Source organism: Nesoenas mayeri (assembly GCF_963082525.1).
Source record: "Nesoenas mayeri genome assembly, chromosome: 2".
In the NCBI taxonomy this organism is placed as follows: Eukaryota; Metazoa; Chordata; class Aves; order Columbiformes; family Columbidae; genus Nesoenas; species Nesoenas mayeri.
In genome coordinates, this window is record NC_137543.1 from 132,385,345 (window position 1) to 132,402,454 (window position 17,110).

General features: G+C 41.9%; 1 protein-coding gene across 6 annotated transcripts in view; it reads left to right on the top strand.

The window, feature by feature from the left end:
* The first annotated feature begins 6,018 nt into the window (after positions 1-6,018).
* Positions 6,019-17,110, top strand: part of SNX13 (sorting nexin 13) — a 69,277-nt gene continuing 58,185 nt past the window's right edge. For 5 of the 6 annotated variants that reach the window (XR_013921836.1, XM_080339437.1, XM_080339439.1 and 2 more), the window contains exon 1: positions 6,019-6,166. Coding sequence is in view for 4 of the 6 variants with exons in the window: in XM_080339437.1 (XP_080195563.1) it covers positions 6,155-6,166 (12 nt within the window). In the remaining 2 variants the exon portion in view is untranslated. Of the gene's footprint in view, positions 6,167-6,613; positions 6,698-17,110 lie in introns of those variants that run through there. The other variant, XM_080339441.1, reaches the window with a different exon arrangement.

Here is a 17,110-nt window from a genome sequence, read left to right on the forward strand (position 1 = left end):
TGCACAAGAGCTAGTGCCCCGTGGGATCCAGCGGTAGAGGCCGAGCAGGGTGGGTCACATCACACAGTTAGCAGAATGCTTGCTGGGCTTTCTAAATCTCCAGCAAGCAGCAGCATTTTACAGAAAATTGCAGCTCATGCCGCCAGCCCCGGCTCTTGCGCTAACACAAAGTTGTGCCTCCACAAGAGCAGGCACCCGGTGGCATCCAGAGGCAGATGCTGAGCAGGATGGGTGACATCGCACACAAAGCGGAATGCTTGCTGGGCTTTTTAAATCTCTGGCAAGCAGCATTTCGCAGAAAACTGCAGCTCCTGCTGCCTGGTGTCGGCTCTTGCGCAAGAGCCACTTCGTCATGTTTACTCAAGAGCCGGCGCCTCGCGGCATCCGGCGGCAGAGGCCAGGCAGGTTGGGTCACATTGCTTATGAAGTGGAATGCTTGCTGAGCTTTCCAAATCTGGGGCAAGCAGAAGCATTTTGCAGAAAATCGCAGCTTGTGCTGCTGGGCACTGGCTCTTGTGTAAACACGACAATGTCATGTTTGCACAGGAGACAGCGTCCGTCTGCATCTGTCAGCGGTGGCCAAGCAGGGTTGGTCACATCGCAGATAAAGCAGAATGTTTGCTGGGCTTTCCAAATCTGTGGCAAGCTGCAGCATTTCACAGAAAATTGCAGCTCGTGCCGCCAGGCGCTGGCTCTTGCGCAAACATGACAAAGGCGCTAGACTTCAAGTATCTGCAGCAGGATTTCAAAACGTTGGTCTAGACCATCAGACAGGTACTTTTCTGACCTGTGAGCCCATCACTTAGGCTGATCTACCTGCCAGACACATTCAGGAGTTCAAATCTCAGAAGAAAAACCATCGGAACCCTTTTGCCACAGGTAGTTGCTGTCTTTAGAGCAGGCATGGGTAACAGCCAATACTCTGAAGAGCAACATATCTTCAAACCACAGAGATATGTTCTCATAACTCCTGACCCACTTGGAAGGAGGGAATGGAATAACATACTATGCTGCAGATAAAGCATTCCATTTAACAGTTTTGTCTTCAAACTGCTGTATCATTCAGATAAAGAATTGCATTGGTTGCTTCCAAATGAATTTTAAGAATTAAGGTGACTCTTCTAAAGAGTTTTATATCCTATCTTGCTCTCCTCTGTAGCAGTAGTGTGCAAATAGCACAGGAAACCTTCTGTTTGTGTGCATTTTTTTCACAGAAAATCCATGGCCAGAAACTAAGCAGCTGATAACCAACATCTATGTTAGAATTCTGAGATGACTCTAGTCATGTTAATATAGACTTCTGAAAGAGACACCATTATCATTTTGAGACAGCTTCCTTTGTGTTAAGAAATATAGTGCATCTTTAACACGTGCTTAGTCAACTAGGATTAAGCTGCTAAGGCAAACAAGGTCAGTCCTAGCTGGAGACAGCTCTTTGGATAGCAGAAAGTTCACTACAGTGAAGAAATGTAAGCTGGCAAAAGCTTTAAAAGCAATTTCAGCCTCCAATAAACAATTCTGAGAACATGAACAATGGGCAGATATTGCATCCTTATTGCAAAAGATGAAGCAGGAATTACACCTGATGCTTCTTCAGTAATTATTTATCTAATGCCCAACATTCACATCATATTTTCTTGAGTGGCCCTTTCACATATATTTGCATTTTCTGTCTGTGCTGCATCTCAGGTGAGTGCTGAGAAACCAGAAAGTGAATGAGTTCTTTAACAGAAAATTATAGAGTCATGATGCTGATCAAAAGCAAACTTCTGATCAGGCAGCTCAAACCAAGGAGCTTAGAATAGGCAACATCCTGAAACAACATCATATTCAAATTTCACAAATAAAAGATGCTTTGAATTCCTCTTTCAGTCATGTTACCGTGCAGCTTTTGGGGTCATCTGTTTTTACTTGAAATGCAATGGAATTCAACCTTGAAGACAGAGAATTGCTTTTCAACAGTGAGACTGAACTCTTGAAACATTTAATGACTAGACCTTCTTCAGACCTCCTCCACTCCACCTTCTGCCCTCACAAAAAAAACCTAATCCCAAACCAAACAACCCTAAGCAAACTCCAACCATACCGCCAGCCTGAGCCACGATAACTTAAACAACAGAGAACAGAAGCCAAACTTTGTTTTACATCCATTGTTTACGAACAATCAGAGATAATTTATAGTATATAGAGAGAATTTTGTAAAAGATCTTTTCTAGACTGTAGAGAAGGGTACAGAAGTCCAGGCTTGTCAATTAAGTTAGAAACAATCTCTTAGCCATCCTAATGAAACTGCTTAATAAAGCAAAATTGGACTGTTGTTCATTGAGTCCGTCCCTCCCCCAGCCATGCTTGTTGGTTCCCCTTTCTTTAGTCTTCACTTGTCTTCTTGTATATGCCATAAGAACATATTCTTTTGCCCTCCAAATGCAGGTTACTGCTGCTTCAGAGGTTACCTTGGTGGCAATTAGGTCACTGATTTAATTTTTCATAAGCTGGTGTGCTAACGGTTATTTAGGTTGTGGAGCTGCCCTGCTTTCAGTGCTGGAAAATAATGGGTGCTCTTTTATGCTTCGCTGCAAGTTGGCACAGTTGCTCTTTTACTGCTAAATCTTGCCTGTGCCCCTTCTGTGTGCGCCATGTCCACCCCCTCACAACTATATTTTTGTCTCTGAGCCTGCTTCTCAACTTAGTGTGCTCACTATGCCTCATTTCACAAAAATCTTTATAAACTTCCGGATAGGGAGCCTGCTGGTTCTGTCCCTCTCTCCTCCTGCTCTATTTCACATTTTAATGCTGCATTCACCCATAATTTTGGTAGACACCTCCTGCAGCTTCCAGTATCTGCAGTGGGATTTCAAAATGTGAATCTAGACCATCAGACAACTTTCTTTCCTTATAGTCAGTGAAAACTGTAATAAATGCAAAGAACTCGAAGACATTTGGCAACAAGTAGGAGTCGTCTTATAAGTATGAAGGTAGTTGAAGCCATCAGCATTAAGGTACTCATTCTAGTTGAATTAAGCATTTTTTTAGGCCCATAAGAAAGAAAATTCTCTGGGTATTTTAAAGACTGGGTGCAAAAACTTTCTGCCAGGTTGGCATTTGACTGCAGATATATATACTTGCCCTAACACAGTTCTTTGCAGAGTGTTTGAGGGTTTGCGGAGGTGACAAGAAAAATGTCGAGTGTGCTGCTCTGCCTGGATGAGTACCGTGCTAATGTAGCTGTGCCGCTTCTGTAAGTACGCTAGCTCATTGCACCACCAGCCCCAACGTGTAACCAAGGTACAAGGACAAAATGTAGGGACTATGAGTCTCCTATGGATGACTGAGCAAGGTTAATGGCGTTATTGGCACTTGAAGATGGGCGCAGAGTAACAAGTAAGTGTTCAAGTGCTTCTGGCCTGCCATTGAGGATCCTTTCAATCACAGTTGAAGCCTTGTTTCCAGACCGGCTAGTACTAATTTAAAAATGCTCTCCTCCCCAGAAAAAACAAACCAAACCAAAACAAAACAAACCCCCAAAAACAGACAAAAAAACCTCAACCCAACACAAAAAATTGTACCTACATTTTTTCAGTTTATTCCAAGAACGGGAAGGGGCAACATAATTGTTTAATTCCTCAGTAATGGGCAGCTTTCTTTTCTCTTCCTCCTCTGTGCTACTCCTAGCAGACTAGTTTTTCAAGAAGTCCCTCATATCATCCTTTTTCCAAGCTACTGCCTCTTCTCACCCCTCCTTTACAATGCTGCTTTCTCTTCTGCCTTTGTGTGGTTGGTTCTGTCCTTCTCACAGCCTCACTGCTGCTGTTGCAATTACACTAACTTTCCCTTTAGAAGCTGAGATGGTATTAACCAAAACCAGAACAATGCATTATAACATGAATAACTATTTTGCAACAACATTAAGGCTCTGCTGACAGGTGTAAAACCATGGAACAGTTTTCAGTAGAAGTATTGGTAGGTTTATTCCAGCAGTACAAGAACAGAAGGTGCTTCCCAGACTAGTATGGCGTTGGGCTGCCAAATCTCAAGCAGAAGTAGGGGCAAATTCAAGTAAGAAGTAGGAAATGTGACCTCATCTTGCTGTGAGATTTGCATAAGATTTGCTTTTCTTTCACATCCAGCACATATAAGATATATATAGTTTTGCAGTAAGTTTTCAAAAGTGATCACTTGTTTTGAAAACCTTACCTTATGTGTCTAAACATACAAGGTAAAGAAATATGGTGCCAAGAGACAGTTTCTTTTGCTAGACGAATATCTTGGTTTAATTATCTTTTATACATGTTCATAAATACCATGAGACTTTTACCTCCTGTCTACCCCTTAGATTTTATAAACTAGGCAGCTTGTCTTATCAGTACATGATACTGTGCCTTGCCCAGAGAATGTATGTATGACTAAGCGACATGGCAAACAGTAGCTTTTCCAATTATTTTAATTCTATTTCCTACTCAGCTAAGTATGTGTTGATGTTTCTGCATAATTATACAACTGATGATTTGCTGATCATTCTGCTATATTACGGGCCCCTTCAGGGTTTCCTCTACCACGGACCTGAGTACATGGCATTGTTTGACTGAACTGAAGTGTGATGAAAGGCACAGAGAACCACAGCTGTGTATATACATGTCTTGCAAATGAGCAGCTACAGAATGCTGTAAATAAATGTTAGGGGACCAAAGCAATACAATGGAATTGGTATTTCACAACTCCCATTGCTCAATGTTTTAAAACAATTTTTAATTTATCGAGATAGTGAAATACCATGTGCAAGGCCACTGCGTGATTATGTTATTGTTAAACCTATTGTTTAAAATAAAGTTGCGTGTGCTGTGAGATTTGGATTTTCTCTGAGGGATCAGCTTAGAGGAAAGAGTAATGCTAACATGAAACATTCAAAAACAGAGACTCAGAAACACAAAGCTTACTAAATACTTTAAAACTTAATATTTTTTATTATCTAGAAAAGGCAATTAATCATGAATATCAAGAGTCTGCTTTTTTTGATTCACATGACTAACAGCTGGGTCTCCAACAGGGGAAAAACAGTTGTATGAGTAAAACTGAAACTCAGTAATACTCACAAGTAAAACTAAGACGTGGGCAACCTCGAAGTGCTAAGTACTTAACAACCCCTGGGAAAATTAGAGAACTTCTACAAAACCCACCAGCCCTAAGAGCTGCCTATTGCCCTTTGCACCTCTGCAAGAAAAGGGGCTTTGCGTTTACTCTTGGAGGAAAAACCACTGTAATTGAAGCAGGCTGGTTTTCTTCACGATAACAGTAGCGCTGCTTTTCCTCCATCTTCACTGCCAACCATTACTACTTTGGTGTGTACTTTCAGTAATAACTGAAAAGTAGAAAAGTAGAAAAAAACCCCATCGTGTTTCTACTCTCTCAATGGACCCTAGGCTAACTTTGTAACTTTAAAGTCCAGTTAACAAGCATGCTTCTTGGTCAGAAATTCAAAAAAGCGTTTCAATTAAGCTGACTGGCACCGCAGAGCTCATAGAGAAGACACACCGGCGTCCCAAGGGAGACAAGGCAAAAAAAACCCCAAACACACAGCAGAGCGGCTTTGACAACAACGTTTCAAGCCCTGCAGCCCTCAACTTCTCCCTTGGTCCTGCACAGTGTTCCAGGGCCGCAGCACGGGCTGGGGCTGCAGCACTGAACCCCGGGCCATACCCGGGCCCCGGATTTATCAGACCACGGGGCCTCGGCGCCGCCCCGGCCGCCACCCCGCAGCCCTGAGGCCGAACCCGGGCAGCGGGCCGTCTGGGCTGGATATGGTCCTCCTGACCCAGGTAGGCAGCGGGAGATGGACTGGCCGTGCTGAGGCGGGGCGGGCAGGGCAGTGAGCCGGCCCCGGCAGGGGCGGCCCCGCGTCCCGCAGCCCCAATGGGCGGGCGCGCCGGGCGGGGAGCGGCGGCGGCGCACGTAGCTTCCCAAGATGGCGGCCTCACTGGACCGAGCTGCGAGGGCGGCTGCGGGGCTGGGGGCGGCGGGCGGCCGCTGAGGGAGGCGACAGGGGCTGGCGGCGCTTGCCTCGCCTCGCCTCCCCGCTGGGTGAGGGGGAGCTTTCGGCGCGGCCGCCAGGCTTCACCATGCTGCGGGGCTAGAGGCGCCGCAGCGCAGCGGGGTAATAATGTTAGCAGAGGTAAGAGCCCTGCCCGGCCCGCGGGGTGCGGGAGGGGAGGGGGCGCCTCTCTGTCCGCCCGAGCTGCGCGCCGCGGCGGAGAGGAGAGGAGGCTCTGCCCTCAGCCGGGGCCTCCACCGTGCTTAGGTAGCAGGCAGGCAGCCGCCTCCTTGGCGAGCAGAGGCGCCAGCCGGCCTGCTCAGGACAGCGCCGGGCCCCTTTTATCACCCCTCCGCCCTCCCCGGCCGGGTGCTGTTTGTGCCCCGTTCAGGGCGGGACGGGAGGCAGACGCTTCAGCGCCGCGGTGGAGCCCGCCCGGCCGTGGCTGCTCCGTGCGGCAGCCGGTCGGGGCGGGCCCGCCCTCCCCCGCGATCCGCCGGCAGCGGGGCTCTGCCGCCCGATGAGGGGCCGCTCCTGCGCGGCGGCCCCGCTGCTGGAGGAGCGCACCTGGTGAGGAGGGGCCTGCTCGGCCCTAGGCCGCGCCGGAGACGTGTCCCCGCCCGGGCCCCGAAGGCCGGCTCTGACTTAGCTCCTCTGGCCTCCTTCTCTGCGGTACACTCATAAAGGCTCCGTGTTTGCATTTTTAAATTTTCTTCCCTAAAGCGGCTATAACCGAATAGTTTTGTTGTTGCGGGAGTTTGTAGGTAATTGGTGGAAGTTAGCTGCCTCAGTTTGCCTCTCCCCATTGCGGGGGTTTCTGTCCCAAAGCGGGTGGCTGTGAGGCAGGCAGGTATTTTGGGATCAGTGTGGGCTAGAAATGGCCACTGTGTCCAGAGGTGCTCTCAAGGGGGGAATCTCGCTGTGTTTTCTAGTTCTGGAAATGAGACTTTGCCCCATACTCAGTTTTCTCTAGAAAGACCGATGGATTTTCTGTTTTTAATATGTCAGCAAGGTGTCTGGCCTACTGATAGTTCTCCAACATGATGATTGCATTACCTATGATAAGTATTTTATAATTTGTTATTTCATCCTATGGTGAAGGTTATTTGTTCAAAACTGAGTTGTCTTGTACTTTAAGCATCTTGACGGATGAAGGCTTGCTTTCTGATACCTGAAAAACTTAGTTTTGCTTTCCTGAATGATAGCTAAAAAAGTACCCTAAAGCTTTCAGTGTGTGTCAATTTGAAGTTTTGTGGCATTAGGAAACTGGTTCTGTAGTGCTCTCAGATCTCCCTGGGAAGGTAAAATTTGCCGAGTGACTTAAACCTGTAGAAATACATGACCTATTTTTGTGCAAGCAGTGTTTGGTGGGTGGTCAGGGTTAACAGTCTGCATTAAATAGTATTGCTGAGTGTGATGCATAAGCATTAAGCGTTGTAATTTAGATTATTTTAGGGGTGGCTTAGAACGTTCTGGGTCGGTGCCCCATACTGATCTCTTCTGTTTGATTTTGGCTGTGTGTGCCTATCCAAGACACTTTGTTGTTTTGGGATTTAGTGGATTTTGTTTGTTTGTTTATTTGTTTGTTTGTCTGTTTTCCCCAAATAGCACTGGTCTAGCAGGCTGGATGGCACTTGCTTCACTGGCCTTTTGAAGTAAAACCTAGCAGTTATGTGTGTGATGACCAGTGATGATACTTTGCCTGGGTGACTGGAGGACTGGGTTCTGATGTCCTTTACTTCTAGTTCCTTTATGTAAAATATTTGTAGGCAAGATGCTTCAGGGTGAAGTATTCCAGGCTTGGTCCCTGCCAAGGAGATGACTTTAAGTTTGGGAGCATCTAGCAAATTTTCAGGCTTTGCTTGCCTGCCTGAACAGCAGTTATGGGGAGTTCTTCAAACAACCAGACAGCTCTTGACTGTCAAAGTATCCATCTGGCATGTGAAGTGGAGGGAGGACTTTCCAGTCTGCTTTTTGGGGTGCTCCGATGGTGACTTGGTGGCTAAAACAATTCATGAAAACTGCATGCAGTCACACCCATGAACCCTTTCCAGACTTTGCAGGAAAATGCAGATTGCTTCAAGCCTACAGATAAATGTATTCCATAAAAATCTACATCTCTCTCTCTCTTTTTTTTTTTTTTTAATTTATATGTGCGAATTGAGGTAGAATGTGGAGAGCACTGACATTAGAGTAGGGCAATGGTGAAAACTGACATGTCTATAGGCTGCCTGAATTTATCTTAATAACTTTGAGGAGTGGGGAACACTAGACAGTCAGGAAGTCTGGGGTTTTTTGTGTTTTGTTTTGTTTTCTTTCTCTCTCAAACTAACTATTTTATTTAAGAACTTATAGTTAAATGAAATTTTAAAAATTGCTTGATACTTGTGGACTTGCGTAGTTTGCTACTATCTAAAATAGCCAAGATCACTGTAATTTTTTTTTTGTGATTAAAAATTTAGAAATATTCTCCTACTGTAACGGTTAGTTTTATAATTTAATGATATAGATAATATTATTCTTGAATATATTTAAGCATGAAGGAAAGACAGAATCTGGTTCCACATTTATTGTTGCAGTTAAAACATAACCTACAGTTTTTTGAGACCAGTTTCTTACTTTCTTCATTTGACTGTATCCGTATATGCAGACTGCAGCAGATTTGGTCCAGGCTTGTGTGGACGCAGTTAGGATTAGGACCTTGTAATCAGTAATTTCAGGGGACGATTGCACTTCCCGTCAGGAAAAAAATATCACGTGTGCTTTTTTTTTTTTAATTTTGGTTGCATCAGAAATCATGTTGTTGGATGCCAAGCACATATACTTATTTACCTACTTAGCAAACACTGTTCCCCAGTTTTTAATCATCTTGGTGATTGGAACGTGCTTCTGCAGTCACATTCTGTCTGCATGCATTCAGGCTCCTGCTGCAGCGATCATTTCCCAAGCCTGTTGGATTGGCCATTCTGTGCCTTTTCACTTGCTCCCCTTTTCTTGTTTATCAGATGTCTCCTTTGCTTTTCAAGACCCAGTGTGGCCTGTTTCCAAGTGGCTGGCTGTTTCAGCACTTTCTCATCTGAGAGGCTATGGCAGACGCGCGTTGCGATGGTCCCTCTCTTGTGTTTTCAGACAACTGTCCTCACTGTTCTCAACTCTTATATGATAGCAACTGTTGTGCCCTGACCACAGCAAGGCAGCTGGTGTTCTGCAGCTCTGGCTCTTCCTGGTCAACAGTGTCTTAAATTCTGATGGGAACATTAAATAGGATCTCAATGGGACTTAGTTTACAAGAAGTTTTAGAATGTCTTTCAAATCGATGCCCTTTGCTGTCTGCATTTGCAGCCTGTGTTGCCTCTAAGGAAGGCACTTTAAAGAAAAGTAAGGAGTACACTTCTTTTTCAATTTTTTTCCTCCGGTTGCTCATTAAACTGCATTGAGATGCTTAGTGAGCCCTTCCCTCTGAATTCGTCAGCAGCTAATTTTTTGAAACTTAATCTCAGATTAGCAAGAGTACTTAGTTGCAGGACTAGTGACTGTTGAGAAGATTTTTGAAATTTGATAAAGTAGGAAAACTTTTTTTTTCCTCTTGTCCACAGCTGAAAATGAGCCATACAAAATGAGCTCTGACATGCTGGTGTTTCTTGTTATTGCAACTGTTCAAGCTAATTCATTAACTACATGTAGTCTTTCCTTTCCTTTAAACAGTCTACTTTTTATTTATAAGAGGTATTTAAGAAACTTTTCTGTTAAGCTTTGATAGCTGCTAACCACTGAGTACTGTTTTTGAGCAAAACCAAGCAAATTAGCCTGATTTTTAAGAATAAAGGTTGACACAGCAGCTTGGTTTGAGTTACTTTAGAATAACAATGAATTAGTCTTACTGAAACAGTAGCACATTGTAATGTATATGTTAGACCACCTTTGAAAGGTGCAGTTCACAGTTAGCTAATTGATACACAATGGCATTGTTAATCTTTTCTGTTCCTTGATACCTGTCTGTGGAAGATTTCTCTTGATGCTTCATGTGACTGAAATATGTTTTGCTGGTAAAGACAACTTCGAGAGTGTAGGTGATTAGCCAGGGTGTGGAAAGAAATTAGTCTTCTGTCCTTTTGTGGAACTCATATGTTGAGTCTTTGCCTTGGTGTCAGTGTTTTGCCAGATGAGATCTAGTTAGAGGATCAGTTGCAAGCCCTTGGGAGATAAAAAGCCTCTCTCTGTGTATGAATTCTACGCTATAGCTGGTCTGCTTTGTGTCCCTAATTTTTGCTATGACAGCTCTTTTAATAACTGTGTTTTGTGGAGTGTCAGTTAAAATTATATGAGGAATGGAAAAATTAGGAAAATTAGGCTTTTACAAAGAATGGATGTCATATGTTCTTTCTTTTTTTTTTTTTTTTAAAAAAGCTAGTGTTTAAATTCTTGGGTCTACTTATTAGAGCATACAGTTGTGCCTAAACTGCTCAGGCTGAATGTGCAGAGTTCTGCATCAACTAAAATGTCAGTCTGGACTATTCCCCAAAACAGTGTGAAAGAGGAAAACTGTAAAGTTCCTTAGTTCAAAAAAATAGTAGTAGGTCTTCTGGTTAGACAGCTGAAGGCGCTTCAAATGTTGATTTCCTCTGTCTGGTTGCACTCTAGGGAATTATCTCTGTTTTAAATATGTTTGTCCCTTTCTCCCCACCCTTGTGAAGATGACAAAGCATTTGAACTAGCATTAGGAGAGTTGCTATTATTAGAAAACAGAAACTGTTCGTGTCGAATGTAAGTTATTGGCAATACTTAAAAAAATAATATTTTGAAGACTCATTAGCACTTTTTGCCATTGCTTGGCTGAGAATACCAAGGCACGAAAATAGAAAAATCAATTGCAATTGGCACATTCATTTACATGAGAGAAACTTCAAGAAGTAGAAGGCATTGTGATCTTGGACTTAGTTGCTTGTTCTCCTCCTTCCCTCTCCCAATAAGTAATGTCAGATTTCTGAATTGAAAAAACGAGTCATCATTTAATGATGTAAACATATTGAAATGTTTGAACAAGAGCACTCTAACCTTGTTTACAGAATTTCTATAGTATTACACCTTAAAATGATGACTGTGTAATTTTTATAATGGGTATGAGGTGAAAGGGGCATTTCTTTTTAATGTGAGTAAACATCAGCTAGGGGACTCCTTTTATAATTGCCATTTATTTTGGAAAAGAGGTCAGTTCCTGTCCTGTCAAAGTCTGGGAATATCTGTCAAAGATTTTATTCTTGCTCTGAAGCAGAAGAACCTGTAACATCCTTGGAGCGGGGCGGTGGGTTTCTGAAGTTTCTGTGTTGATTCTGTGTTGATTTGCTCTCTGTTTTCTATATGGAAGGGCTGTGATCTCAGTGTTGCAGTTGAAACAGTGTGAGTCAAATTCATTCTTGTATTCTAACATGGGTGTTTTACAAACATTTTTAAAGCCCCACTATTTTTAAACTAGTTTTGAGCAAGTGGGATTCTCTGAAAATCCAGGGATTTCCCAGAACAGAATATAGAGTTTGACCGTAGTGGTTAGTTCAGTAGTTTATTTTGAAGCCATTTCACCAGTGGCCCTTAAACTTCTTGAGTCCTGCTGCTCTGCATATTTTATTGGACAGTAACTGCAAGATTAGTTAAGACCAATTCAATTTGAACTTCACCAGTTGCCAGCAGGAGAAAGGAGATAAACCCATCTCTGCTTGCTTACTTTCCATTAAGTCCCTTCCTGCATCAAATGGCCTGTATGATGTCCTTTCTATGCTTTGACTTGGTTTGAAGAATTTTTTCATAATAAAAAATATTAAATATCAAGAACTGCTTTTTATTTAGCAGGTGGAAAAAGCACTGTGTTTATTCAAGTGAGATGTAACATGGCCTAATTAAAAGTTCACAGGTATCTGTTGGTCTATAACATTAATGTTGAAAATGGTTAATTCAGTATCCCATTGCAGTTGGAGTTTTGGGTAGGAAGCTGAGCTTTACAAGTTTTCTTTCCAAGAATATTTGTGAATTTGGGGGCTTACTTTGAAGAGTACTAACTGCTAAAATGCAGCTGTGCTTTTGTTACAGTGTGATTTTTATTTTTATTAATGTCTGTTCCTCTGCCTTTCTTCCCTTAGTCCCATGCTTTGGGGAGGAATGGGGTGATCCCAGTTCTATTTTCATCAAATCTGTTTTTGTCAGAATGCTGTTATTTCACAAATATCACTATTTTAAGATCATGTATTCCTGTTCTTCAGTATATTTTTGCAGTTCTAAGAAATAGCTGTGCTCAACACTTCTGGTGCCTTGGAGACAGTGGGGTTAGGCTTATCTTGTGATGTAAGGGAATGAACTTGAGCAGGAAGTGTAAATTGCTACATATCCTGTAGGATGCTCTGCATTTCCACTCTTCCTGTTGGTGCTGTCACACAAGGCCAAGTAGAAAATACTTGGAAAGTTCATGCTGAAGTTTTTGCCACAGTGAACTAACTGATCATGAAACTGTGCCTCAGACTTGAGGTAATTTCTCTCATAGCTCTTAATGGGTTCTGAAAGCAATGGGAAAGAATATACATGATGTTCCCAGTCATCCCCTATTCAGCATTTGGCATTCCACACTGCACGGATGAGTTAAAAAACTGGTGGTGTACATGCTTGAGGAAATAGCCAAGCAGTGTAACTGTAGAAAGAATGATTGCTTTAAAATTTTGCTCATTGTCAGAATGATCTTGGAACTGTTTGGCGTAGAGACATGAGGAAGCTTTGCTGGTTGCTAGGCTGCTGTTCTAGCAGTGGCTGCTGCAGGTGAGGTGAGATGTCTCTAAGTCTCAGGTCCTTTCTTCTGTGTGAGGCCTGGAGCCTCTACATCTCAGCCTTTGCATTTTGTGTCCTTTTTAGTAACTCAAAACTTTGTTTATTTTTGGTTTTCCCAAATGTTTTAGTGTTTTGTAACATTGTATTGTGTTACTTTTCTGAAGTATGCGTAATGATATTTGTGATATCTTGAAAATAATAGGATCGGTAATATTAATAATTATGTGTGTTCCTTATCCACTGAAGGAACTATTTATGCTTGAAATTAGATGTCTTTTGGTGTGCAAATTTTTTTTGGTCTTCTTAAGTGCTATGCCAAGTGGTTTTTGTGTGTGTGTATGTATCTTGGCATATTTATTACTGATACCTTAATTTTTAAGGAAATTTATGTTTGATTGGGGTAGATAACCACTTTTAACATACTTGGAAGAAAACTACTTTTTGTTCCTTACCTATAATTTTGAAATTCTCACGGAAAACATTGTTTTGTGTGAATATAGCTTTTGTTGATTTGATAAGATGGTATTTCTTTATAATACTAGGCTAAGAGAATAAGGCTTTATTTTAAATGTTCATCCTTTCCACAGTTTTCCTTTGCACAGTCAACTTTTTTTTTTTCTAAATTGAGTACACTACAGTAATTGTGTTAATTTGCCCTCACTGTGTGTGTACAAGCATGTAGTTCTAGCACCTCACCTTATGGTCTTACAACTGCATGTACTGAATTCTCTTGTGCTTCATGCTTGCATTAATTTGACTTGCATGTGTGACTAAAACTTTTAATTAAGTCTTATTCATTTCCTTATGTTGATTTTAAGGTCTGGACTTTAAATAGTATTGGTCTTGTGTCCTTCAGTTGGCAGTTTCCCTACTGCAGCTTAAAGACTTCTTGAAAAGATCACAAGTTAGCAATAGTGAGACCAAAGCTGAGCTTCCTGTTTCTGTGAATATTTCTGAACTCTTCCATTACTTAACTGGGTATTTTCCTTTATTGAATTCTCTGATTAATGATGGTCTGGTCTTGCCCATTACTGTTTCTTTTAATTGTGCTTTATTTTACCAATATCCTCTTTTGTTTTCTATTTGAAATCATTTTTTCTATTTTAATAATCTCACTATAACATTATGCTTTCACTCTTCTTAGTTTTTATTTCTGGATTTCTAGACATTTGCCTATAACTTTTTTTTTTTAATGCATTATGCAAATAACTTTTCTGTTTTCCCCTGATCAAAGTAACTTCATTGCTGCTGTGTGAAATAGTATACCTTGGTTAGTCTATGGATGCTTCTACCTTGCTGTCTGTGTGGTGCTTCTTTTGCTTATTCCTTGTTGCTCTTGTGTGTTTTCCTTCCTCTTTATTTTTCTTCCTTATCTATTTGTTTTCCTGCTGCTGTCACTGAGTTGGCCATATATTTTTCGTTACATATCATACATGCATAAAGCAATTTAAAACACTGAAAGTGCCATTTCACATTTAACTTAACTGGATCTAGTTTCAGCTGCTGCCAAAGAGGTTTCCTCCCTCCCACCAGACACAAGCTGGTGTGATGCTGGTTCTTGTATCAGGTCTAGCAGCTAAACAGCAGCTACATGAGGAATTGGTTCGTCTTGTTGAACCACCCTTCTGGAGAGGTACGAGTGGGGGTGGGAACGCAGGAGAAGTTGCCGAATCAACAGCTGCATGGTCCGGTGTGAGGAAGTGCATAGTGCTTTCCTGCACTTCCTTCTGTTTAGGTCTAAAGTTAATCAATATCCAAAATAATTCCTGTCCTTTTGAAAACAGGGAGTGTCATCATTCCTTCTGTGACTTCTGATTGTGTCTGTGCCTCCAGGAAAAGTTGTAAGGTTAGCTAGCTCCACTTTTGCTAGGTTTCTTTTTTGCTCTTGAGCGACTAGCAGTGACTGATGTTTTTAGATGTGTTCTGTAAACTTGCCCTGAGAGCTGGATACTGAAATGACTTAATTAGTTTCATCTGTAGATAGTTTCATTTGATAATCTTTAAATACTAGTGGCAGGAGTTGCTGCACTGTTTCTGTGGTTTCTTTCCTCCATTCACCTCCAAATTAATTGAAATTTGCTGGAAATATTCCATGCCCTGATGTTTGAGAATGAGCTTTTCTACTGAGTTCATAGAACTGACTGTCAGTGTAAACTTCATTTGCAGATGTTCATGCTTGCTTTCCCTCTTCAGTGAGCAGGAGGTAGTGTATACAACTGGAAGATAGCCAGGAAGTAGTTGACACAGTAACTCTGCGCTGAGGTTTTTTGAGAGGAAGACTATGTGAGGGTAGAAGATTAATCTAGGATACTTAACACGCACTTGACTTCCATAGACAGGCCAGATGGGCAGACATTATGGAGCAGAGACTTGGAAGCAATTGTAGGAGGCTCCATTCTACTTAAACATATCTGCCCCTGTCCAGCAGCGTTTCACTTGTGAAGTTTCTGAGGGGTTGCAGAGGCAGCAAGCAGAGTTGTTTTCTCATTAACATTATTCAGAAAAGACAAGGGGGAGAGGACCATGGAAGATGCTTAGAGTGATCATGCTTTCCCAAAAGAGATGGTCAACCAAAGATATCTTGGAAGCAAAATGGGTGAAGCAGGCAAGCAAATAAGGACTGGAGGAGGGATTGGGAAGGGGGATATGAAGCACATGAGAGGGAAAGGTTTGGAATGTTTTTATAAATATTCCTATGGCATTTATCCCAGTGGAAAAAGACCATAACGTTTAAACACTTCCCCCCCCACCCCCCTCTAAGTAGAGGCATTTTTAGGCATATCTTCAAAGCACTGTGTGTGGTGTTGTGTGGGTGGTTTTTGTTTTCGTTTTTTTTTTTGGCACTGTCCATTCTGCCAAGAGTTAGGCATCAATGGCTCACTAAAGAGGTTGCAGTCGTCTTTTGATATTGTATACCACTGAATAGTTTGGAGACACTGAACTAATCTCTTTTTCTTGCTTTATTTTATGCAACTGGATGGTATTCTGTCCAGAAAAACAGTTGCAAGGAACTGGAAGTTTTGAGGCTTACTGTAGCTTTGTAAACGTTTTCATCATTTTGTGTAACATCTGTTTTCATGGTTATTTTGTCTTCATCCGTTAAGCATGCTTCATAGGAAATTTGGCCTTGTAGGAATTCAGATGTACTCTCAGAGACTACTGGGAATTTGCAGTGAAATAGTGGTTGTATCACAGTTTCTGTATTTTGTAACTGGAGAAGAGTTATGGCATTTAAGGAACTGCAGCAAGTTTAAACTTAAGAAGGAAACAGTGGGGTAACATCACAGTCTTCAGAGGAAGATGCTAGTATTCTGTTGGTGGATTTATGTTTCTTCTTGAAAATGTGCTGTATTTGCAACTTGGGATCTATTTATTATTTGACTACTGAAAAACGCTTCTTTATGGTGCATACTCTGATCTTTGAACTTCCTCTATTTACGTTCATTTCACTTTGTAGTTTGTTAATTATGATGCTGGTAATAAAGCACTACATACTTTAAAAAATGTTGGGGAACTATCAGTAAATTTTTGAAAAATTAGATATAGTGAAAGAGTCATTGCAAGCAGCAGTCCAAACTGAAACTAGATTCACAATTGTGGCACTGATTGAGGTCTTGGAATTGTAAGAACAAAACAACCCCCCAAAATATTAAAATCAATGAATATAATGTTGGTAGCTGCTTCTTCAGATTCCAGTGTTTAGGCAGTAGATGCCATTAATTATGTTGGTGGTAGGTGTATAGGAGACAACTGCTCTTGCTTATTTTTGAATATAAAGGTGAGCGCTGGGGCATGGAGCAGAGAGGTAATACTTTTAAAAGTTGTGTTACTTCCCACTCACATAAAGGAGGAGTCAGAATATTAATTTGGAGCACCAATACACTTTTTAAATCTACCATTCCCTTGGTGGCGAGGGTAGCCAGCCAGTATGTGGCCTCAATATATGGATATATTTTGTTTTGGCACAAAATCCCTTGTGGTGAAATTGAATATTGTACATTGGTTTCCAGATGGATTTGTGTTGTAATGGGGGAGCAAGACTGGACAGAGGATTCCAGGGGTCATATATGTCCAAGTAGAGAAGAAGGATCACTTCACTAGACTTCTTGGTGACACTTTTGCTGATAGAGGGTAGGATGCGATTGGCTGCCTTTGCCACAAGGACACACTGCGGACTCATGTTTATCTTACTGACCACCCTGGCTCTCTTTCTGTAGAGCTGCTTCCCAGGGAGTTCTCCCAGAGTGTACTGTGGCCCAGGGTTATTCTACCTCAGAT